The sequence below is a fragment of the Tachyglossus aculeatus genome, chromosome X4 (assembly GCF_015852505.1).
Source record: "Tachyglossus aculeatus isolate mTacAcu1 chromosome X4, mTacAcu1.pri, whole genome shotgun sequence".
Taxonomy (NCBI): Eukaryota; Metazoa; Chordata; class Mammalia; order Monotremata; family Tachyglossidae; genus Tachyglossus; species Tachyglossus aculeatus.
Window position 1 is genome coordinate 60,488,820 of NC_052098.1, and position 20,459 is coordinate 60,509,278.

Here is a 20,459-nt window from a genome sequence, read left to right on the forward strand (position 1 = left end):
GGCAGCTGCCACGTGAACACTCCGCTCAATGCCGAGAAGGGATCTCAAGCAGGAAACGTCGGTTCTTCCACGATCTGCCCCTTCCTCTCAAACTAAACAGTTATAATGCTCATCTGAGCACTTATCAGTCAATGGCATTCGAGCACTTAAGAGTTCCCCATTCACAAGGAGTCATCACCTGACATGACCACCACCTCTAGCATCTCCCCTCTCCAGTAAACACTTCACTGTGCTGTCTGGCTCATTTTTCTAAAATCACATTCTGCGCACATCACCCCACCCCTCAAGAGCCTCCTTAAAAACTTTAAACAGACATTCCTGACCATTCACTTTAAAGACACTCCGTCAGCTCTCTCCCTCTACACCTCAGCTCATACTCTTGATTTCTCTACAGCTAACCAATTCACTGTACTTCACTCTTGTCTTTCCCACCACCGACCTCTTGCTCACACGCTTTTCCCTGCCAGGAATTTCCTAGCCCTTGGTCAGATGGCAGCTCTCCTCATCTGTAAAACCCTTCTGCAATCACACCTCCTCCAGTTGACTTTCTCCAATTAATTTCTAACTTCCCCACCTCATATTCCCTCATGTGCCATTTGAGCACTGCTGCACCACCTAACCACTTAAAGGACTTGTAACCTTCCTTAGCACTTATTCATTCAGTCGTATTTATTGAGTGTTTTACTGTGTGTGGAGTACTGCGTATTCGCCTGGGCGAGTACATTACAATAAACAGACAAATTCCCTGTCCACAATGAGTTTACAGTCTAGAGGATGGACATCTCTCATACACCCAATTACTTCCCCCTATCTGTAAGTAATTTCAGCATCTGCCCACCCTGGGCCCCACGATAGACTGTAAAACTCTTGAAGGCGGGGATCATGTCTATTAGTTCTACTGTACTCTTCCAAGCACTTAGCAAAAATAACAATAAAAACTATGATATTAGTTAAGTGCTTCTAGGTTCCTGGCACTGTGCTAAACTGGGGGGAGATATAAGGTGATCATCTTGGACCCTGTCCTACAATCTATGTGGGCGGGAAAATGCGTATTTAATCTTCATTTTCCAGGTGAGGAAACTGATGCACGGAAAAGTTAAGTGACTTCCCCAAGGTCATCCAGCAAGTGACAGAGCCCAGTTTTGAACTCAGGTCTGTGCTTTTTCCACTAAGCCAGTGCTCTGCACGGAGTAAGCCCTTAAATACTACTAAATGGCACCAAGGGAGGTAATCTGCTCATATGGCTTCACTTACTACCTCTTTGCGGATGACTCCAAAATCCTCCTCTCTAGCCCAAACCTCATCTAATTTACAATTCCAACCATCTTCTCTTGCCTCCAGAACACTCCACTTGGAAGACCCACTGGCTGGCACCTCCAACTCAACATATCTAAAGCAGAACTCTAGACTGTGAGTTCGTTGTGGGCAGGGAATGTCACTGTTTATTGTTGTATTGTACTTTTCCAAGTGCTTAGTACAGTGCTCTGCACAGTAAGTGCTCAGTAAATACGACAGTGAAATACGATTGCATGAACTCATCTTCCCTCCTGAATCTTCTCTTCCTAACTTTCCTCAGTCAATACCACCATCCTTAGAACAGTACTTTGCACGTAGTAAGCGCTTAACAAATGCCATCATTATTATTATTCTCCTCCCTGTCCCAGAAGCCCGCCACCTCAATGTTACCCTCTATGTCTCGCTATCTTTCAACTCTCACACTCAATCTACTACCAAATCCTGCCGAACCTTCCTATACAACATCCCCTGAATCCGCCCCTTCCTCTCCTCCCTAATAGCTATCCCCCTGACCCAGGTTCTCATCATTTTCATGGTTAAACTATAGTACCAGGCTCCTCGTCGCTAATCAATACTACACATTGCTGCATGGCTCATCAACTTCAAACACTGTCTTGCACTTATTTGTACCCAGCCTTAGTACATTTGTGTGTATGTGTATACACACACACACACGGCTCATCAACTTCAAACACTGTCTTGCACTTATTTGTACCCAGCCTTAGTACATTTGTGTGTATACACACACACACACACACACACACACGTAAATATGTTTGTTCAAGTATAAGTTCAATTATTTACTTTGATTACTCTAGTTGTAAATATGCTTATGCCTGCCTTTCCTGTTAGAGTGTAAGCTCCACGTGGGCAAGGAACACATCACTTGAACTTGTACATTCACAAGTCCTTGCGCATTGCACCCAGTGAACATTCAGTATATAATAATAATAATAATAATAATGGCATTTATTAAGCACTTACTATGTGCAAAGCCCTGTTCTAAGCGCTGGGGAGGTTACAAGGTGATCAGGTTGTCCCACGGGGGGCTCACAGTCTTAACCCCCATTTTACAGATGAGGGAACTGAGGCCCAGAGAAGTTATGTGACTTGCCCAAAGTCACACAGCTGACAACTGGTGGAGCCGGGATTTTAACCCATGACCTTTGACTCCAAAGCCCGTGCTCTTTCCACTGAGCCACACTGCTTCTCTATAGTAGTGCAATATAGTATAATAGTAGTGCTACTGCTGTTACTGGAGTGGAATGATAAGGGCTCAAACAAAATTTCTTTATCCTTTCAGGAAGAATTAGTTCCCATTGCTTAAAGATGTATAGAGTCTCCCCAGAAAATGAGCATAGTTGTGAGTCACCCCAGAAAGAAGACCCCTTGAATCAGTGCTATATTAGGGAACCATGCTGAGAAAAGCCAAAACCAAGAGAATTAACCCAAATCTGGATATCTTTTCTCATTTTTCTACCCTAAGTGAAAAACTTCAATGAAATGGAAAGTCGTTGAGGGCAGCAGCAACAACTACAAACAAAACAAGCCAATTAGGCACTGAAGGGGGTTTTTGGAAACACACAGGTATAAAGAATGAGGACAGCAGTCATAAAGTCTCAATTTAATCCCATCTTTACCACAGATTTGCTCTCTACAGTCTGGCCTAGGGCAAACCACTTATCCTCCCAATGTCTCATTTTACTTATCTGCATAAGGAGATAATAATACTTGCTATCTACTTCATTTGGGGTGTTGAGAGAAATTTAACATTAAATAAGTGCTTGAAGATCTCCAGATGAAGGGTGTTACTTGAAAATCAACATTATTATAGTTGGTCAGCCCATAACACTGAGTCGTGGTGAAATGCTGTCAAAGTATTTTGTCTAAAATGGGACTTCGCTTCTCTCCTCCCTCTCAAAGCTTAACACTTAGCACTTAGTACACAGTAAGTGCTCTGCACACAGTAAGCGCTCAATAAATACGACTGAATGAACACTTAAACCTATGTCCCTCCCACCCACCTTTAGGCCTCTACAACGGGCTTTCTTTTTTCAATGATGGATTTTGGGGCAAAGGTCCAAACGGTGCTTTTAAACGGTTTGAGAAAGCAGAAAAGGAAGCAATACTGGTCTCCATTCATTCAAAACTTCATTAAGTAGAGAAGTCTCGAATATGATGGTAAGCTTTTAAAATGTATCAGAAGAAAGTGCTACCCTGGGCCAGATCCCAATTTTAATGTATATTTCACTCAGAAGTATCTGGTACTCTTTCATCATTTTAAATGAAATTCCTAGCTACAGTAGATGTATGTGAAATGATCACAACTTGTTCTAAGAATGATTTTGAGAATGACTAAGAATTTACTTAGGAAAAGCAGTATATATTTTGAAGGGAGAGTGTCCTAGAAACACGAGGCTCCTGGAGAGATCAGCGGATTTTCTCAAGTTATTCTTTCTAAAATTTTGGTGAGCCACCTTTCATTTAATATTAAGTGCTGTTTGGAAAATACTGAGAATGAGTCACCCCCCCCTTAACACTCACTAATCCTCTCTCAGTCCTCTGGACCCACCTCTCAGATCCTTCCTCTGCAAACTAATGGGAAATCCAGAAAGAACTTTTGTTTCACTAACTGGGAGGAATTCAGTGATTTAAAGGAAAAGCTAATTCTTCTATGCTCTATGGTTGAGAAAGCTAAAACGCAGGAAGTTAACTCCTATGAAAGTGAAACATTAATAGAAATATTACTGGAAAATACCAAACAGGAAGAGAAGGAAAATTCCATTGTTGAGCCTCAGTCTGTAGTTAAGATTCTCGAGACTGAGTCAGAAAGACTTTAAAACCAAAACATAGAATAAAACGGAAGCCAATCAGACTATCACCCTTTCTTTTCCGTAAGGAGACCAAACCCACCCAACGTCTGCTGCGACAAAGTTGGTTTCGAGGACAGAAGAAGGGCCATTTCTGCAGCAGACCAACGGACCCATCCAGTCCAGCATTCTAACTCGAATAAAGGCAACTCTAATAAAAGATGCTTGGGGGAACTGAGTGACGGATACCCTCCTAGAGATCGATTCCAATGTTTAGGGATGTACCATTTAACCCCCTAACTCTTCCCCCTCCCTCTGTCACTTTCCCTCCACTAATCCACTATGGTCTGTTCACCCATGAATGAATCCAAACCCCTCTGGAGTCTACTGCTACTTCTAACCTGCACAACTTCCCGAGGTAATGAAGCCCACACACTTATCACCCACTGTGTGAAGAAGTGTTTCCTTTCGTTGTTGTTGTTCTAAACCTTCTACCTTTCAACTTCATTGTATGTCCCCTCCGTTGTGGTGGGATTCGGTGAACGATTCCAGGTTTTGTGAGCTTCGATCACATCCCCTTCTCAGCCTTCGTCTTCCCAGACTGTAGAGTCACGGTCTTTTCTGTCTCTCCTCAATTGGTAAAGGTATTATGAACGGGATCAGAGATGAAGGGATGTGATCTGGGATGTATCCAGGTAACAAGTGAAGCGCAGAAAGAGTGTTCCCCGTAGTTAGGAGATCAAATCAGGGAAACCACAGGAACTGCATATGTGCAACCCAACTCCATCTTAGCCAAAGAGAAACCCCAATATAAACATGATCAAACAGAGAAAAGTTCGAAGAACAAAGTCAGACGAGGCACATTTTCAAATCGATTCTTTCTTTACAAGAAAGCAACTCGCAAAGCAGTTCCACTACTACAAAAAGTCATAAATTCTGATTTGTTTTTAAAGGGAAGTATTACAAAGTTACTCTCCTCGTTTGTTATTGTACTTTATAGAGGGTTCATAACTCAAGCCATAAAAGTTTGCTCTGAGTTGAACTTGTCAGTCGAGGTCTATGACCACATAGAAGTTCGGCTTTACCAAATGACTGGTAGAAGTCACACCTGTTTTGGATTTGTTTTTAAAACCACTTTTATGGGTCAGAAAGGTTTTCTTTTTTTGGTCAAGTTTCAGTTTTAAATCACTTTGTAATCAATCATATTTGGAACTGTCAAAATAGGAAAACTAGTCATTTGACACGCTTTAAGAAAGCGTATGCTCCTTTCCGACTGTGATATTAAGGAGTGCCTTGCTTTTTCTTTAACACAGATAACAGCCTTACACCAAGGGCTGCAAAAGTGTAACTCCTCAGCATTCCCATTTTACTAGATAATGTGTTTTCAGAAGAAAATAGTTGGCTCTGAGAACAGGTTAAAAAAAAACACCTTACAGCATAGGAATATGAAATCTGAGAGGGGAAAAAGGTTTCCTAGTCTGCAATTCAAAATGATAAATCATTGAATCCCCAAATGCAAGGTTGCCAAACTTTCCTCATTATACTAATAGTTCTTAAAAGAAACAGTAAAGTGGTGAAGAGCCTGTTAATGCAGTAGCTTACCAAAGTAGGCCCGTAATTTTAATCTCAATTTATAGTAACAAGAGGGTTTACTTAGAAGGAGTAAGAAAAGATATAATTTGCTACAGCCTAGAGAACAGGTATTTTTTAGTTCTAATGTTTTTTTTAAACACACCTAAAGCCTTTCAAAAACTACTGGCGAAAATGATTACGTATTTAGAATTCTTGAAACTGATGTCACACGCCACTCCACTCCACTCCTGTTGCTTACTCGGTTGTTTCAGAAACTAACCTTTAGTTAATTATAAGGAAAACAAACTGTAGCAGAAAACATATTGCATACATATATTAACAAAACTGGGCTGATTCTTTGAAAGCAGCACTTGAGGAATGAACAACCTCCACCAACAGCGGTGCATTTGATTCTATATTTGATACAAGCACAACTTCTACCCTTTTATCCCCCCATCCTTCCCTTTCCTTTTAAGTATTAGAACATCTGGTAGCAATCACAAACACAGGTAAACTTTTCTCAAAATTAGAGATGCTTACACTGTTGGGTTGAGATCTAGAATTCAATGAATTAACGGAAGTCATCAAGCAGACCACCTTACCTTCAAAATATTCTGAATCATTCTTCAGGAACATTGTTTTAGCCTGAATACTAGTAATTATCCTAGTCTTTCATCTTTCTGGAACTTGGCTATTACACAAATTGCAAAATGGAGAGTCAATTTTACGTGAGTACACAGAGTAAAAATGGTCAATTGTTGTAAAGGTCTCCTTTAACTTCAGCCAATTTATATCCTGATGGTTGTATTTTGAGCTTATCACTGCTCCAAAAACATTCTAATTTGCTATATCTGAAAAATTTTACTGAAATTATCATGGGAAGGCCTTTACAAAATTTACAACAGGTGAAGAATTACTATAGTTTTATTATTAGTTTCACATTACCCCAATAAAGAACGTAAAATATTTGTTAGACTTTATACCAAAAACACATTGGTAACTGTGGTAATTGCTACTTTGCTAAAACCAACAGATGTTTGCTCTACTTCTAATTGCTCTAAAACAAAAATGTAATCACATAAGCCCAGAACTAAAGTTCCTCATTAAGATGCTTTCCTACGTGTGCACGCACGCACACACACACATCCTCAAGCATTTCTGCATCTATATCAAAATCCTAATCATGTAGGAAAGATGCCACCATAAAGATTGTTCGCACCCATTCCCCTAGCCAAGGCAGTGTCCTAGCCAGCCCCCACTACTGAAAGTGATGTTTAAGTACATTTTTCATCCAGTTCCTCCAGTGTTTTTTCTTTCCTGCCATACTGCTGCCACCACTACTACCTGGAAAGCCGCTATGTGGAGGAGGATGAGGCATTGCTGATTGGGGTGGACCACCTCTTATATTACCCCTTGCTCTGCATTATGAGTAGGACATTTGCCATACCTATTGGCATAGCTGTAAGCATTTGTGTCTACTCTGTCTCTCTCTGTTTCTTGAACAGCAGACTGAATCCCTGGCTAACGACCAAGACAAAAAATTACAAGTGCAAACTGAGGTCAATGAGCAAGGTGTTTTCTTTATTTACCCCACAAGTCTTAAGGGATCCCTCATTTTGCAGACTGTACTGCACACGCCCCTCATCAGGGCTGCTCTTCTACAGTATCTGATTAGCTGAAGATTACTAATTAAGCCGGGTAACATTTTTGGTCCATGATGTGACTGTTCAGAAGCGGGGCAGCTTTGGGGAGTATAGGACCCACAGTAAGAATGGTCACTAGGTCTGCAAAATAATCTCTCTCTCTCTTTCTCTCTCTCTCACCCTGAACTGGAGACTTCCAAAGCCTGTATCCTGGCCCTTGCCTGTACCCTTAGACCCCCCCAATGCGACCATCTGACTGACCTCACCGCTGCAGCAGCCTCCTCCTCCCATCAGAAGATAGGGGTAGGTGGAGAAAGGAAGGGTTTGGCAGGAACTGATAAGAGGAAGGGAGGGAAGGAGAGAGGGCTGCATAGTAGAGCCGCTGCCTGTTACCACTCCCACCTGGTACCCTGGATGTTCCCAACCCTTCAGGCCCCTCAGGCCCACCCTGATTACCCCAAGTCTGGCAGACTACCTCCCAGATGCCAAAAGGTCAATGAAGAGACATGGGCTCTCCCAAAGAGTGGGGTTGAGGCATTCTCCCTTCTTCACCCCGCAACAGGGCCCAGTTCTGCTTAACCCCAAACTTAACCAAAACTCAAAACTCCCTTCGGGGCCCCCTTAATGATAATAATAATGATGGCATTTATTAAGCGCTTACTATGTGCAAAGCACTGTTCTAAGCGCTGGGGAGGTTACAAGGTGATCAGGTTGTCCCACGGTGGGCTCACAGTCTTAATCCCCATTTTACAGATGAGGTCACTGAGGCCCAGAGAAGTGAAGTGACTTGCCCAAAGTCACACAGCTGACAATTGGCAGAGCCGGGATTTGAACCCATGACCTCTGACTCCAAAGCCCGTGCTCTTTCCTACTGAGCCACGCCGCTTCTCTTGCCTCTGCTTTCGACCGAGGCCTAATTCTTATAAAACCGTCCACACCGGAGAAGGGTCGGGCGTGCAATGCTTCCAAGTCCCTTAGGTGAACACAAGTAATCACACCGGCGGGGGTCTGGCTGGTGTGTGTTGAGGATGTCAAGTTGTCCAACAGCCTGCTTGCTACACCTGGCACGCAACACGAGGGTCACACACACACACCTGCCAAGTAGAGTGGAGGGAGGTGGCGGGCCGGGAGGTCCCTAGACTCTTGAGTGGGGCAGCCGCGTTGAAAAGGGTATGGTTAGAAGAGTGCCTGGCACATAGCAGGCGCTCAACAAACACCATCATCATCATCGTTATAATATGCAATCCCCATCCAGCTCTGGGACAGCCGCTACGCGACGGGGCTCATCATCATCAATCGTATTTATTGAGCGCTTACTATGCGCAGAGCACTGTCTAGACTCTTAGTGGGGCAGCCGCGTTGAAAAGGGTATAGAACAGCGGTTAGAAGAGTGCCTGGCACATAGCAGGCGCTCAACAAACACCATCATCATCATCGTTATAATATGCAATCCCCATCCAGCTCTGGGAGAGCCGCTACGCGACGGGGCCCATCATCATCATCAATCGTATTTATTGAGCGCTTCCTATGCGCAGAGCACTGCACTAAGCGCTTGGCAACATACAGAGACAGTCCCTACCCAACAGCGGGCTCACAGTCTAAAAGGGGGAGGCAGAGAACAAAGCCAAACGCACTAACAAAATAAAATAACTAGAAGAGATATGTACAAGTAAAATAAATAAATAAATAAACAATAAATAAATAAATAAATAAATTAATAATAAATAAATAAATGAATGAATAAATAAATGAATAATAAATAAATAAATAAATAAATGAGTAAATAAATAATAAATAAATAAATGAGTAAATAAATAAATGAATAAATAATAAATAAATAAATAATGATAAGTAAATAAATAAATAAATAAATGAATGAGTGAAAAATAAATAAATAAATAAATGAATGAATGAATGAATGAATAAAGAGAGGGGATGAGCGACTCGGCCTCCACGGACCGTCTCGACCGGAGGCAGACCTCCGATTTCGCGCCTGGAAAGGCCCTTTCACCTTGACCGTCTTCTCCCTCCTCCCCCGACCAAAATAAAAAAAACAAGAAAAAGCGAGGTGGCCGCGGGAGGTGGGGCGGGACAGGGCGAGGAAATACAAGCGGGACGGGGGGGGGGGGGGGGGGGGGTGAAGAGATTGCGCCTCCTTCTTCCAAAGCGCCCCGGCCCCAACTGTCAGGACGGCGGTCCGCGCGTAGGGTGGGCGCTCAATAAGTAGGCGCGGCGGGTGGCCCCTTACCTTGTCCTTCTTGGCGGCGGCGCCGCTGTCGTCGGGGCACTTGTTGAGCAGCTTCTTGGCGCCGCAGGCGGAGGGGCTCCAGGTCCGGACGCTGCCGCTGCCCGCGCTGCTGCAGCTGCTCTTGCTGCTGCCGCCGCCGCCCGCCCCCTCGCAGCCCCCGCCGCCGCCGCCGCTGTCGATCTTGATGAGCCGGTGCTTGGGGGAGATGTACTTGACCTCGGGCGGCGTGGCGGGCCGCCGCTCGCTGTTGCTGCGGAAGAGGTGCGGGGAGGAGGAGGACGAGGAGGAGGAGGCGGCGGCGGCGGCCCCCGAGGTGCAGCAGCAGCCGGCCGAGGAGGAGGCGGCCGAGAAGCTCCGCTCCCCGCCGCCGCCGCCGCCTTCCTGGCCCCCGCAGTAGTCGAGCCGGCACATGGCCCGCAGCTTGCGCAGGGACGAGCCCGGCCCGTTGTAAGGGTCTTCGAAGTCGCGCTCCTTCTGGGCGCGGTAGGCGCGGATCAGGTCGCTGGTGCTGCCGCCCTCCTCGCGGAAGGAGGACGAGGAGAAGCAGGACGACGACGACGACGAGCTGCAGGGGACCGGCTGCGGCTGGCCCCGCTCGCCCCCCAGCCCGCTGGCGGCCGCCGCCCCCCGGCTGCCGCCGCCGCCGCCGCGCCGCTCGCGGTAGTCCGGCCGGGGCGGCTGCGGGGGACTCTTGGTCTTGTTGTTCCCCAAACTGAAGTACTTGTTCAGCCACTTGGCCATGGTGCCGCCGGCGGCGGAGCTCGCCCGGGGCCGACCCCCTACGGCTCGCCCGGCGGCGGCGGGGGGGGCTCCAGCCGCTCCCGCCGGGGCCATTCGGGGGCTGCGGGGGTCCGATCGCCCCCGGCCGCCGCGCTCGGTTCGGGGCCCGGCGGCCCGAGCGGGGGGGGGGGGGAAAGGGAAGAAAAAGCAGCGGGCGAGTCCCCCCTAAGTCCAGCCTCGGTCGAGACGGAGTTCAAGTTCTTGCTGGGGCGAGGTGGGTCCCGAGCGCTCGGCTCTCAAGGGGCGACGGCTCCGATCACCTCCGCCAGTCGGGTCCCTTCACAGGTCGCAGCCGCCTTCTGGCCGGGACCGGGCTCCACTTCGCCCCGGCCGGGCGGGCCCTCCTCTCCCCCACCTTGGGCCGCGGAGAGGGGGGGGACCGACCCCGTCCCCGGCCGCAGCCGCCGCGTGTGTGCCCCTCGGCCGGCCGGAGCCCGCCCCCGCTCGCCCCGCCTCCAAAGGGGCAGGCCCCTTCGGCAGCCCCAGCCCCTACCTACAAGCCACCCCCTCCGCCCCGTTGCCCGCCCACCGCGCTCCTGGGCCGCCTGCGCGGGGAAACTAAGGCAGGGCAGCGAGGCCGGGCCGCCCGGAGAACCCAGCCTCGGTAGCAGCAGCAGCAGCAGCTCGAAAAACCCACCTCGAGCAGGGCTGCTAATTTCGAGCCCCGGTTGCAGTCATAATAATAAACTTGGCGCGCTTTTAACCCGCAAATGGGAGAGGCAGAGTCTGCGGGCAGCCTCTCCTTCCCCGCCGCCTCTTCCCGATTTCCATGAGAAATCCCCTTTCCAGCATCACGCACCCTGCTGTGCCAGAAGGCTTGGAGGGGGAGAAGCCCGGCATTTGCCCGCTCACGGTGCCCCGATCATGCCGGAATACGGTTCCGATTGCCCAGGTGGGTGCGAATAAATTCTATTTATCCTCTCAAGGGGGAAGAAGAGATTTCCTCCTCCTGTCAAGCATCTGCTTCCCTCTACCCACCTCATCGACTGGATTAGAATTGCAGATGACGGATTCCTCTGGGATAGGCGTTCTCGAGTCGACACACACCAATCAGACAGCGAGGCTGTAGGGGGAGGTAATATTTTTAATTACCTCGTAAATTTAAAAGAGGTAAGTGTTTAAGGCAAACAACACGGCATAAAATGGTTCTTTATTTCGAAGTCTTCCCCCGCCCCATGATTTCTGATAAAATTGCTTATCGACTATTTCCCCTTTTTTATTGAGCCCACCGTTGGGTAGGGACTGTCTCTATATGTTGCCAATTTGTACTTCTTCCCAAGCGCTTAGTACAGTGCTCTGCACACAGTAAGCGCTCAATAAATACGATTGATGATGATGATTGTGGCAGGCTCCCCCCTCCCCCCCGCCATAGGTTTTCGTTCATCCATCCAATCGTACTTATTGAGCGCTTAGTGTGTGCAGAGCACTGTACTAAGCGCTTGGGAAGTACACGTTGGCGACGTACAGAGACGGTCCCTACCCAGCAACGGGCTCACAGTCTAGAAGGGGGAGAGGTTTTCACTGGCTCTGGTAGGTAACTTGAAAACCGGACTGATGATATTCCCGATCACTTGGCTAAGTTTTGGATTCTTTGGCATTTTTTTTTTACTGTACTTCCATTGCACATACTTCTACTTGTTGTTCTGAAGTGTATTCCTGAATCTCACAGCATCCCTAATGTAAAAGCATCCCTCACCTGTAAAAATGGGGATTGACTGTGAGCCCCACGTGGGACAACTTGATCACGTTGTATCCCCCCCAGCGCTTAGAACAGTGCTTTGCACATAGTAAGCGCTTAACAAATGCCATCATTATTATTATTATTTAATGTCGGTAGCATCATTCCCGATTTACACATCAAGGAAAAGAGAGCGGGAGGCAAATCAGACCCTAGAGGGCTCTCCTACCTTCCACCAAGATCGGGTTTGGCTGCTAGGTGCTGTGAACTCCAGCCCAGTGGCCCTGCACCTCTTTCCTTTTTCCTCCCTCTGCCCCCTTGGCCTGTTCTCTGGAATTCTGCCTGCCGGGATAATAATAATATCTGGTGAGCGCTTACTATGTGCCAGGCACTGTACTAAGCGCTGGGGTGGATGCAAGCCAATCGGGTCGGAAACGGGCCCTGTCCCACCTGGGGCTCACAGGACTCGATCCCCATTTTCCAGATGAGGCCCAGAGAAGTGAAGTGACTCTCCCAAGGTCACACAGCAGGCAAGTGGCAGAGCCAGAATTAGAACCCACGACCTTAAAACTCCCAGGCCCGGGCTCTGTCCACTGCACCATGCTGATGCCGGGAGAGCTGGAGAGGGAAGCAGCGTGGCTCAGTGGCGAGAGCCTGGGCTTGGGAGCCAGAGGTCGTGGGTTCAAATGCCAACTCCACCGCTTGTCAGCTGTGTGACTTTGGGCAAGTCACTTCACTTCTCTGTGCCTCAGTTCCCTCATCTGTAAAATGGGGATGGAGACTGTGAGCCCCACGTGGGACAAGCTGATCACCTTGTATCCTCCCCAGTGCTCAGAACACTGCTTTGCACATAGTAAGCCCTTAACAAATGCCATCATTATTAAAGCGCTTAGTACAGTGCTCTGCACACAGGAAGCGCTCAATAAATACGATTGAATAAACAGTGGCGGGTGTCCTGTGAGTCCCACAGTTTCTGCTACATCGGTTGGAGGAAGGATGGAAATTTCACCCTTCAAAGTCCTCCCATGCCCCCCCCCCATCCTTCATCCAAAGTGTTCATTCATTCATTCAGTCGTATTTATTGAGCGCTTACTGTGTGCAAAGCATAGTACTGTTTATTATTGCCCTATTGGCCTCTCCCAAGCACTTAGTACTGTACTCTGCACACAGTAAGCGCTCAATAAAAACGATCGACTGATTGACCTGCTGGCCTCCTTCCACTCCCTCCCTTGGACTAGTAATCCTGGGTCCTGCATTCGTTCCCAGAGGAACAGTACTGGAGGTGATTTCATCATCAATCGTATTTATTGAGTGCTTACTATGTGCAGAGCACTGTACTAAGCGCTTGGGAAGTACAAATTGGCAACATATAGAGACAGTCCCTACCCAACATTGGGCTCACAGTCTAAAAGATTTGATTGAGAAAGGAGAAATGGGGGAGAGCAGAATGGCAGGGGCAAGGTGGGGTTGGGGGACGCGTAGAGGAGAGACAAAGAGATGAAGAGAGCCAGCGGGCGATGGAGAGGAGTGGGGAAGATAGGCAAATGCTTACGAGGGGAAAAAATGGAGTCAAGAAAAACCAGAGGAACTAAACAGGAAGAGACAAAGGAAGAGAATATGTGGAGAGAGTGGAAAACTGGGGGAGAAGATGAGGAATTGTATGCGGCAGCGTGACCTAATGGAAAGATCATGGGACTAGGAGTCAGAGGAGCCAGGTTCTAGTCCCAGTTCTGCCACGGGCCCGCTAGCGCTTAGTACAGTGCTCTGCACACGGGAAGTGCTCAATAAATACGATTGATGAATCATTGAATGAATGTGACCTCAGGCAAGTCACTTCGCCTCCCTGTGCCTGTTTCCTCATCTGAAATATGGGGATAAAATACCTGCTCTCCCTTCCGCTTAGTTTTAAGTCTAGTGTGGGACAGAACTCGGGACAGATCCGATTATCTTGTATCTCCCCCTCCCATGGCTTAGCACATTGTGAGTGTTTAAAAATGAAAGCAATCCAATCAATCAGTGGTATTTACTGAGTGCTTACTGTGCGCTTCCCTGCTGACAGGGAGCTTGCAGTCTAAATACAAAAGCGATACAAAAAGTCCTGGTAATGTTTTACCTGTCTTAGCTCCTTTGCTTGTCTTTGTTGATTCTGGTGCTTACTGTTTTTCAATTCCTACTATCAGTCAATCATATTTAATGAACAATTACTGTGTGTTGAGCACTGTACAAAGCGCTTGGAGAGTACAATACAACAGTAAACAATAAGCAGGGACATTCCCTGTCCACAACGCCACACACTTCACTCCTGTTATGCCAACCTAGTCTCTATACTTTGATCTTGTCCATCTCGCTGCCCGACTTTGGCCCACAACTTCACTCTGATCTGAAACTCCCCTTTCATAGCCGACGAGTATCAATCTCCCCTCCTAAAATCACATCTCCTCCAAGAGGCCTTCCCAGACTAAGCCCTTTATTTCCGCTATCAGCCCTCCCCCCTATGTTGATCTTGCAACTTGGATCTGTATGCCTTGATACTTTGCTATTTACCCCAGTCCCAAAACACTTATGTACTGTAAGCTCAGTGTGGGCAAGGGATGTGTCTGTTATACCGTTGTGTTGCACTCTCCCAACTGTTTAGTACGGTGTTGTGCACATAGTAAATGCTCAATAAATATGATTGATTGGTGGATCGATTATGTACAAAGCCTTATAATCTACTTTTCCCTATTTCCCCGTCTGTAATTTATTTTATTGTCTGTCTCCCCCGTAGACTGTGAGCTCTTTGTAGGCAGTGATAGCGTCTTTCCCGTGTGTGCTTAATACAAGGTTCTGTGTACTGTTAATCAATCAATCGTATTTATTGAGTTTTGGGGAGAGTACAATATAACAGTATAATAGAGTTGGCAGACACGTTCCCTGGCCACACTGAGCTTACAGTCTAGAGGACTGTAAGTGCTCAATAACTACCATTGATTGATTATTGATGTTTTTAGCTGTATATCCCTACCTAGATTGTGAGCTGTGTGAGGGGCAAAGATTGTGCCCGATCTGTTTTATTTGTAGTCACCTCATTGCCTAACACAATGCCTGGCACAAAGTCATTGCTATTTATTAAGCGCTTACTAATACTTTGATATTTTCCTCCCCTTACTTTTCTAGACAAAGTTGGAATATTTTGTTAAAATTTGATGCAATGGCCCCAGCATCTGTATTCTTTTTCTTTTTTTATTTCAGGATATCTTAAGTTTGGTTCGTAACTAGCGTCAGCTTCACAAGGTAAGAGAGGCAGCCACCTCAGGGTGTAGCATCAGAGGTAATGGAGGGTAGTTATAATGGTGGTATTTGTTAAGCACTTAGTATGTGCCAAGCACTGTTCTAAGTGATGGGGAAGATACAAGGTAATCAGGTTGTCCCACTTGGGGCTCACAGTCTTAATCCCCATTTTACAGATGAGGTGACTGAGGCAAAGAGAAGTTAAGTGACTTGCCCAAAGTCACACAGCTGATAAGTGGTGGAGCCAGGAGTAAAACCCACGACCATGCTCTTTCCACTAAGCCACGCTGCTTCTTCACACAGCGTGTGGGGAAGCCTTTCAACTCTGTGAGGATCTTCTCTTCAGAACTTTTAGGACGTGGCAGTTTTGAGATCCACCAATTGTAGGAATAGAAAGTTAGTAGATTTCATTTATCATTTGGTTTTACTATTATTATATTCTTGACATAAATTTGGATGGACTTGCATGAAAATATTTCATATGATGTCATTACGTTAATGCTGCAAGCCTAGGATAATGCACATAGCATCCTGTGTACTGGGGGAGCCACCCAAGGGAAGGGCAGCAAATCTTTCAGTCAGGGCAGCCAAGTGTCTGAAGCCGGCTCTGCCTGTTTTTAACTAGTCTGCAGTTAATACTTCATTGTTGAAAAATGATTAAAACTCCAAGTAATCATATTTCATTCTTTCCAATGAAAATCTCAGCTATTTCGCTATTTTGTGTCAGAGCGATTGGAAATGTAGACCAGTTAAGATAAACAAAAAATGATGCATTAGTGGAAATTCAATTGAAGACACCTGGTTCCAAGACCACTTGAAAATGTGATGCCACTCAGAAGAAGATAGTTCAAATAGCAGTGGTATTTATTCCGTGATCGCTTAATGAAAACAAATCCCTGATTATGTCAGTTTCTCTTTTGAAACCATTTTTTTTTATTAGCCTGTGTTTGCCATATTAGATTGGATTTAGGAGCCAAACACTCCAGAGTTCAAATCCTACTTTAGCCAGTTACACTGTCCCACTCAGGCTGTATTTTCTCTGCAAAGTTGGAATAAAGATATCCCTTCTTTTCTGAAAAACCTTGGGTGGTGGAGGGTTGGGGAGGCGATTTCCAGTGACTCAGAGCATTGAGTTTAAAATGGCTGCTGAGTTCATTTACTTTCCACAATTCAGAACCTCTGAATGGATACCAAATTCAGATGAAAGTTTCATTTAAATGCCAGATTCAGGCAATTCAGTGGAGATGCTGGATTTGGGTCAGTCTTGCACCCAAGCAGCACATAAAGAGAAAATGCCCCTGTGGAATGGTGGTAGCAGCCATTCCTTGGAGCCCAAACTCCTCTAAGTAGAACCATGATACTCAGGACTCTCAGGGTGGCATGTTACACCCTGGCTTTTATAGCTTTTGTGGCTTGCTCCACCCTGGGTTTCTAGGGGAACCATGGGTTCTGGGTGATTTTGGTTAACTACTCAGCACATAACCTTGAATTGCAGTGGTTTATTTTACTCTCCCAATACATCTAAGCACCATACAATGAAACCAAGAATACAAACCATAAAACAAAACAGCCAGCCCAAGTATACTGTCAAACACAAGAGAAAAATCTCACACAAAGGAAATTCAATGAGTAAAACCCACAAAGGATAAAAACAAATCCTAAACCACAGAGAAAAATTCTCACAAGCACTCATGGCTGGTGTCATTTTGACAATACGGGTCTCTTGTTTTATGCTAGCTTCATCTTTACGGATTCCAGCTTTTTTAATGCCAGTTCACAGTGCGTGAGGGTGGTTTAAGAGCTGACCAATTTTAATCCAATTAATACACAGTGTGACAACAAATAGCTGAGCTTTAATTTCTGTGTATTTCTATGGGTTCTAGTTCCTGAGTACATCATCCGTTTAGAAAAAAAAGTGTTTCAATCAATCGATAGTATTTATGGAGCACCTACTGTGTGTAGAGTAGGGAAGCAGCGTGGCTCAGTGGAAAGAGCACAGGCTTGGGAGTCAGAGGTCATGGGTTCTAATCCTGACTCCGCCACTTGTCGGCTGTGTGATTTTGGGCAAGTCACTTCTCTGTGCTGCAGTTACCTCATCTGTAAAATAGGGATTAAGATTGTGAGCCCCACATGGGACAACCTGATCACCTTGTATCCCCCCCAGTGCTTAGAACAGTGCTTGGCACGTAGTAAGCGCTTAACAAATATCATGATTATTATTATTATTATTTTTAGAGTACTATAGAGTGTTTGGGAGAGTAGAATAGAAGTAAAAAGCACGCTTCCTGCTTTCAAGGAATTTACAGTCTAATGGGGAACTCAGACAGAAACTATTTTCAAAGAATGGGAGCAGGAGGAAGAGTGAAGATACAACTAAAAAAGCAAGAGTGAGAAGAGTTGAATAGATGAGTCAACAAAATTTCCTTCTCTTTCCTCCTTTGTCCCCCTCTCCCCCCACTTCAGATTTCAGGACTGCCTGATACATTCATTCATTCATTCATTCAATCGTATTTATTGAGCTCTTACTGTGTGCAGAGCACTGTACTAAGCACTTGGGAAGTACAAGTTGGCAACATATAGAGACGGTCCCTACCCAACAGCGGGCTCAAAGTCTAGAAGGGGGAGACGGACAAGAAGACAGAACATATTAACAAAATAAAATAAATAGAATAAATATGTACAAATAAAATAGAGTAATAAATACGTACAAACATATATACATATATACAGGTGCTGTGGGGAGGGCAATGAGGTAAGGCGGGGGGATGGGGAGGAGGGGGAGAGGAAGGAGGGGGCTCAGTCTGGGAAGGCCTCCTGGAGGAGGTGAGCTCTCAGGGATCAGCCGCCTGCACTAACCTTAATAATAAATAATGATGGTATTTGTTATGCATTTACTATGTACCAGGCACTGTACTAAGCGCTGGGGTAGATACAAGCAAAGCGGGTCGGACACAGTCCCTGTCCCACGTGGGGCTCACAGTCTCAATCCCCATTTTACAGATGAGGTAACCGAGGCCCGGAGAAGTGAAGTGACTTGTCCAAGGTCACACAGCAGACAGGATTAGAACCCATGACCTTCTGATTCCTAGGCCCGTGCTCTATTCACTAGGCTGTGTTGCTTCTACGACATTAACATTTCCTGTTTTGCCAGAGTTTCCCCTCATGTCTTCCCTTCCCACTTCAACCTACCTACCTGCAGCTAACACAAGAGGTAGGGTGTGGGGGGCCAGGGGGAGGGGTGTGTGCGTGTGTGTATGGGTGTGTGTGAGTGTACGTCCATCCATATAAAATGACCCGTAGAAAATAAGATGCTATTTTGGTAGCTTGAAGTAGTCTGGAGTCGAACCCCTCTTTTCCTCACGTAAAAGCAGATTTGCAAAACCCTGATTCAGTTTGCCCTGCCTTTGCTTGGAACACAACCCAAGTGTAACTCGAGAGCAAGTCTAGTACTTTTCTGTCCTCTGTTACTAAGACCATACCTCTTCTCAGGACTAGTATTGTGTGCATTGTCGGTTCCGTACTCAATAATCATTCATTGACTAAGATAGTAATGAGAGGCACCAGAACTTCTGTGCTCAACTTCAGGGACAGGGTTGAAAAACCAGGGAAATGACTTCATGACCCAAAAGAGCAATGCTGATGAAACTGAGTAATTGCTCACTGATATGGGAAGAGGCTTAGTAGAGACTAAAAACAAAAAAAAATCAAAGGAGAAAGTTAAGGATAGCATGTCAAAAAGCAACAGGATATACAACTAGACAGGTATCTTCTGGTAGGCCTATGAGCCAAGAAAGCCGTGAATTTGTTCTGTTAACAATAACAGTAATAATAATAATAATAATAATAATAGTATTAAGCGCTTACTATGTGCCAAGCACTGTTCTAAACACTGGGATAGATTCAAGGTAATCAGGTTGTCCCATGTGGGGCTCACAGTCTTAATCCCCATTTTAAAGATGAGTTAACTGAGACACAGACAAGTTAAGTGACTTGCCCAAAGTCACACAGCTGATAAGTGGCCGCGCCAGGATTAGAACCCATGACCTCTGACTCCCAAGCCCGTGCTTTTTCCACTAAGCACTGCTGCTTCTGTTGCCACTTAAGCATATGAACTAAATTCAGGTTTAGCCCACTGAATCTCAGGCCTGGGCAGACTGAAGGGGCAAAATTGATCATTCAAATGCTGTCCAGACTAAATGAAACATATATCTTGCATGTGATATAATGTCAACACTATTGATTTTGAACGTGAAGGACAGAGACACCCACTCCGAGCCTGCAAGGGCAAAATTGATCATTTGAATACTGCTCTTACAATGCGGAGGATGTATTCTGGCAAAGCCCCTTATTAAGGAAAACCCACTCTGACTCCATGCATACTCTCATGCCCACAAACTGTTCTTCCCGACACCACGGAGGTTTAAGCCAAACAGGCTCATGTTGTCAGATGAATGTTCCCTCATGATGTTCTAACCAAAATGCAGAATGAAAATGCACATTTTGGCAGAACTGAGTGTAGACATTTTTATGTTGCAATAGATGATCCTGATGTGTTTGTGCTTTAGGGCTAAAGATCAATCACAGTTAATGCATGCAATTAACGCTTTACAGAACCGTGAGATTAAAAATTACAACCCAACAGAACACTTCCTACCTGATTCATTGCAGATTCTCCTCACCACAGCTGCCTCCGGTCAATTAAACCCACAAGGGCTTATTTGCTTCCTTCTGTGAGCTGAAGCTGTTATAATTGACCACGTTGAAGGTTGGGGGTGGGAAGGAGGTGAAAATTGACCAGGCAGGGGAAAGTTGAAAGGGTGTATGATTAACCAAGATGAAAGTTTGGGGGTCTCTTTGTACCGCAAAGATTCATAAAGACAAGTGTGAATTGGTGCCCTCTCTAACGTTACCAGTGACCTCCTTCTTGCTAAATCCAATGGCCTCTACTCCATCCTAATCCTCCTTGATCGCTCAGCTGCTGTGTGGTCAGGGATCGTGTGTACCAACTCTATTGTACTGTACTCTTCCCAAGCACTTACTGCAGTGCTCTGCACACACTAAGTGCTCAATAAATACTAATCATTGATTGACGGACACTGTGGACCACTCCCATCTCGTGGAAATATTATCTAACTTTTGCTTCACTTAATACCGTCCTCTCC

The 20,459-nt window shown here is 45.9% G+C and overlaps 1 protein-coding gene across 1 annotated transcript in view; it reads right to left on the reverse strand.

Annotated features, from left to right (window-relative positions):
* The window catches only part of SHB (SH2 domain containing adaptor protein B), a 262,808-nt gene extending 252,095 nt beyond the window's left edge, over positions 1 to 10,713 (reverse strand). The window contains exon 1 of the mRNA XM_038769656.1: positions 9,570 to 10,713. Coding sequence (XP_038625584.1) covers positions 9,570 to 10,403 — 834 coding nt within the window. The 5' untranslated portion in view covers positions 10,404 to 10,713. The remainder of the gene's footprint in view (positions 1 to 9,569) is intronic.
* Between the last annotated feature and the right edge of the window lie 9,746 nt (positions 10,714 to 20,459).